The sequence below is a fragment of the Halyomorpha halys genome, unplaced genomic scaffold, assembly GCF_000696795.3.
Source record: "Halyomorpha halys isolate HHAL.00 unplaced genomic scaffold, Hhal_1.1 Scaffold881.1, whole genome shotgun sequence".
In the NCBI taxonomy this organism is placed as follows: Eukaryota; Metazoa; Arthropoda; class Insecta; order Hemiptera; family Pentatomidae; genus Halyomorpha; species Halyomorpha halys.
Genome location: NW_027105124.1, coordinates 187,494 through 192,562, shown reverse-complemented (window position 1 = coordinate 192,562; position 5,069 = coordinate 187,494). Strand labels below are relative to the sequence as shown.

The 5,069-nt window shown below is 31.2% G+C and overlaps 1 protein-coding gene across 4 annotated transcripts in view; it reads left to right on the top strand.

Moving 5' to 3' along the window:
• Positions 1 to 5,069, top strand: part of LOC106686817 (alpha-tocopherol transfer protein) — a 191,309-nt gene that overhangs the window by 181,663 nt on the left and 4,577 nt on the right. For all 4 annotated transcript variants that reach the window (XM_014430364.2, XM_014430365.3, XM_014430363.2 and 1 more), the window contains one exon: positions 3,589 to 3,699. In XM_014430364.2, the coding sequence (XP_014285850.1) occupies positions 3,589 to 3,699 (111 nt within the window). The remainder of the gene's footprint in view (positions 1 to 3,588; positions 3,700 to 5,069) is intronic.

The window sequence follows — 5,069 nt, the reverse complement described above, 5'->3', positions numbered from 1 at the left end:
TTGATTTAAACTGTGATTATTATTACGTGTTCACTTAAGGTCTCCTGGAAGTCTTTGACGACAGGAATACAATTGCAAGTAGGTGACTTGTCTTCTATGTATTTGGAGTATAAATTTTCCATGGAGAGGGCAAAGGAGGGAGGGAGGGGTGAGAAAGGCGGAAGAGAAAACATATTATTAATCTTTGAATATTGATATATTTGATAATTAATATGATTTCTGAGGAAAAGGTCTTTTTGTTGGAATTTACAGAGGTAAATTAACTATAAAGTTCCCTAAGCCTTGATAAGATATCTGTGTTGATCTACGAGTTAATAGGTTTAAACGTCATCATCATTCAACAATGCTTACAACGCACTGTCTTTAAACCTTTTTGGTGATCCCCATTTTTCGTATCTCGCGTCAAAATCATCGCTTTCGAATTTTGTAACCCACTCGAGCACTGTAATTTAAACTGTAAGCTTCTACAAGCATTCAATGCGATTCTGCTTCAATTTTCTTCTAACTCGAACAGAAAATCTATGCTGCAAATGCAAACTAGTTTTCATGTACAAAATTTGGTATGTTTAACTACACTACAGTACTAGCTCGTCTCTTCTAGATTTAAAGTTTTTATTTTATTTATTTTTTTCCTGATACGTATTTCAGATACATTATCCTGTATTTTTATTTTAACGCAATTGCAGTTATATTTTTTCCAAAACCAAAGAAAGATCTAGAAGAAACAAATAACTGTTCACCAATTCTTTACCCTCGAGATGGTGTAAAAATGGTCCACTAGAGACTCGTTTAGAATTCTGACAAAATAAAATTATAATCACAAACTTAATACCATTTGAAATAATTATGTTCACCATAATACCGATCAGATGAACTCCACATAAAGTATGAACTAGCAGTAAAAAAACAAGATAAAAATACAAAGTTTAAAGAAACTTTAAAAGAAAAAAAGGAATTGTTAATATATTTTACTACAGGTGAGAAAAAATTGGTGACCCCACGTATTGGTCAACTGTATATAACTTTTGTTAAATAAAAATATGTTTATTTTCGGATTCAAATTCAAAGTAACAAAAACTTTCCTCTTTAACTGAGAAATATCTTAATCTGTATGGTATTAATGGAATATATTGATAAGTTCAAATAAAGCTAGGGAACAGAGAGTTTTCGCTGACCATGACCTAGCCCACATGAAGAACATGTAGGATGGTGCAAAGGACCTTGTAATGAATGCGCTAATACCGCTTTGGCAACTTTTACATCAGAGAATTCTTTGTTGATACTGACGGCGATTTACCGAACCATTTTTACCACGTTTCGGCGAAACCACTTTATATGAAGCAAGAAATGTACCTTGTAATTGATGAGTTGCATTTTCGTCTACAATTATAGGTAATATTTAACAAACACCTCTTCTGGGTTCCCTTATATGTTCAAAAACCTAGTTGCTCTATTTGTGTTTTAAAAGTTCATGGTCACCATGCTATAAATAAAAGTATTTGTTGCGCAAAATTTCTCAAAGGAACATATCTTATAGGATTGAGCCAGTTGCTGTCTTGTTTACACATCTGATATATCACTTATCATATCAATATATCAATTATTGTAAATGTTTTGCTATTCATTTTTCATGTATCAATGTTGAATCGACTAACAAAAATAAAAATCCTCTACCACTACATCCCCTGAAGGCTACAGTATTTATTAAGGGCTTACTGTTTTATAATCCCAGTTTATACAAAAGTTCTTTCCCCTGGCTCAGTGGATCCCAACACCCAACACATCCAGAGGTGGGCGTGGAAGAACCAGTACCACAAGTAAAAAATTTTCCAAATAATAGAAATTTTTAAAGCTATTTTTATTTAATGAGATGGGCTGATTATATTTGGTGGTTACGGTTGTTTAAATACATTTTCTCAAAATGTTAAAATAATAATTTTTATAATATGATACAAATTATTTTAACACCTTGTGTATGGGAAATCTTCTTATGGATGTATTTTATGGACAATATTTAACTCATATTAAATTTTTTAAACCATAAAACAAAAAAAAAAGTTTAACATTGTTAATAAAACATAATAAATAGTTTTCAAAGCGTTGATATTTCAGAAACATGGACATTTTTTCTTTCTTTATTATAAAATTTATTCAGGCACTTTTTATGGGTAATTATTAAAAATTAGAACACTAGCTTATTTTTCTTTTCATCCAGCAATCAGATTTTTTTAAAAATTCTATCAAATAATGTAATACCCTAATTTTTATTAAAAATTATTATTAGTTTTTAAAACTTTATTTCAATCAATTATTTACAAGACTAAACTAACTTTGATAGATATGTTGCAACTGTCCAATAAAGGATAGATAAAGACCATTTTTTGACAAATGATTTTTATTTTTGGAAATGAAATTGTTTTCTTTGTTTGGTTTTGTAAATAATTGATAAAAATAAACAATTGAAGTGTTAATCCTTTAAATTTTATATTTAAAAAAATAATTGATTAGTTTTATGTTAGTTTTTAATAAATATTATGACGAGCAAAAACTTGTTGAATATTTTCAAAAATAAGACAGCAGGATGAATCAAAATAATCTATTTAAATTAGACACACAGTTGAAATGTCCACTTGGAATTTTAGCAGAAATTGTTGAATAATTAAAAATATATTTTATTTAGATCAACTAACAGATTTTTTGTTTATTAATAGCCATCATGTTTAAACAAATATAATTGAGTCAAGAGCTAAATAACAAATTTAAAAGATATTATATACACAAATTAAGTGGAGCATAGTTTGTCTGGATTTTTTTCAATTATTAAATAAATAATAACTCAATAAAACTTGCCTGTGCCTATGCAATAAATTATTTGATTCATTAATTTTATTATTAATTTGGAGAATATATAAGCAATTAAGTAAACTTACAATTTAAAGGATATTACTTCCTTAAAGGATGTGGTTTATTAGTTATATTTTTTAAATACATATTATTTTTAATAGGAGTCATATTTTCTTAGAGAAATGCTTATTCAGAAATGATTTATTCGGATAAGCTGCTCAAATATATCAGGCTGCTAAAACATGCAGCATACTTATCAATGATTGTATAAATATAGGTACACTACCTTTACTGTAAGGATAAAAAAATGTATTCTTACTTTTTTTCTTTTTCAAACAATAATCAACTAGAAACTAAATACAATTTATTTCAAATTTTTAGTATATTTGTATTTTATGAGTTTTAATTATTAATTATTTATTCATTTATTTCATTGAGAAAGACTGATAAGATAGCGTATGTATCTGTTGGTTCCTTTTGATTTTTATATCACGTATCTTTATATGTTGCTATTTAGTTATGATAATCGCACACTTATAAATTAACAATTTTTAAACTTATAACAAAATTTCTAAACAATTAAGGTATTTTATAATTAATTTATACCTTTTCATTACAATTTATAATAAAAATGTTCAATGGTGTAGTCATAATTTTTAAATAAACCTTAAAATTATATTTTATTTTAATATTAATTTATTAATAAATTGTATTTTATACTAATACTACCTTTTCTTGTTGTAGACAAGCCTCCCATATAAAATAGCAGCAATCCATATAGTAAATGAGTCCTGGATATTTGAAAAGATATTCTCCATGTTCAAGCCATTTCTCACAAAAAGATATTCTGATATTGTAAGTATACTGATTAATTGAAATTTTCTAGTATTATTATGTCAATATTTAAGGAATGGGAAATGTAATTACCGAGTAATTTTATGATGGGTTACATTCCTGATGCTAGATACCATAGACCAAAAGATATCATATATGCCACAAGTATGCTAAGAAAGATTAGTGAAAACCTACTACAAGTGATGATCCTGTTATCAGGGCAGATCGGTTGTCCTCACTGAACTCTCTCCTATGCTGAAAGACATTAAAAAGGTGCTGTGAGTGAAAAAGAATTAATGAATAAGTTAGTAAGAATTAATTTATTAAGTTGATTATAATGGGTATTCTGAAGTAAATGTCATCTGCCAGGAACTGGAATTTCTTACACTTTGGTGACAATATATAAGCAATAATATTTTCATATACTGGCTGAATAAGTATGACTAAATATTTTAAAGGTAAGATAAGATAGTTATAGCTGGGGTTTGGCCACTGCTCCCATTTTTTTTCTTTTATAAATTAATTATTTAATTATTATCAGAAACAAATTTTTACAGTGGTCCACTGCATCCGTACTCCTGGTCTGCATCTGTCTGGGTGCCTCTTGCAGTTGCCAGGCTGGTCCAGCCCTCCTAGTCTCAGTCTGGGTCAACTTCCTCCTCTTCCTGCTGCTTCCTGATGCTGGGTGGTCAAGCCTTTCTCATTGTGAAATGAATTGGGCCCAACTCCTTCAGTTGTAAATGAATTCTCTGAAGAAGGGGTAATTCTCTTCTTCCATTAAGCGGAGGAAGTCCGACACAGCGAGGGCGAAAATCCCAGTCTTTCTCAAGAGCCTGTCTCTGTTTCCTTCCATGGCGGAGCAATCTACTACTACGTGTTCTGCTGTTTCAGGAACTCTGCACATGGGCCACCGGGGGTCGATGTTCATTCCAAAGCTCTGCAGTTTTCCCTGAACCCTCCATTTCCTATTAGGATCTGTAAGACCCAAAAGTCTGGGAGGACCCATTTAGCCTTTAATCTAGAAAGGATGGTAGGGAAGAATTTTCTCAAAGTAGCGCCCTTCTGGCTTGCTACCGACTGTTCATTCCACTCCTGTATTGAGTCCTCCCGCAGCATTTTCTTCCATAAGTTTGGAGTCTCACCGATCCTCTCTCGGAGTTCCTCCAGTAGCGCTTCTAGTCCCTACCTCTTTACTTCATATTTAAGGACATCCTCCCTGAGTATGAGATCCAGGGGCATCGCTATGGGCAGCACCTGCACCGCCTCATGTGACACTGTTCTGTATGTCTTTGTGACCCTCAGAAGAGTCAATCTCTGTCTGGTGGCCAGTCTCCTCTGTGTCTGTGTGACGATTAGGCTCCACGCAGGGGATGCATACCTCAGAATACCCA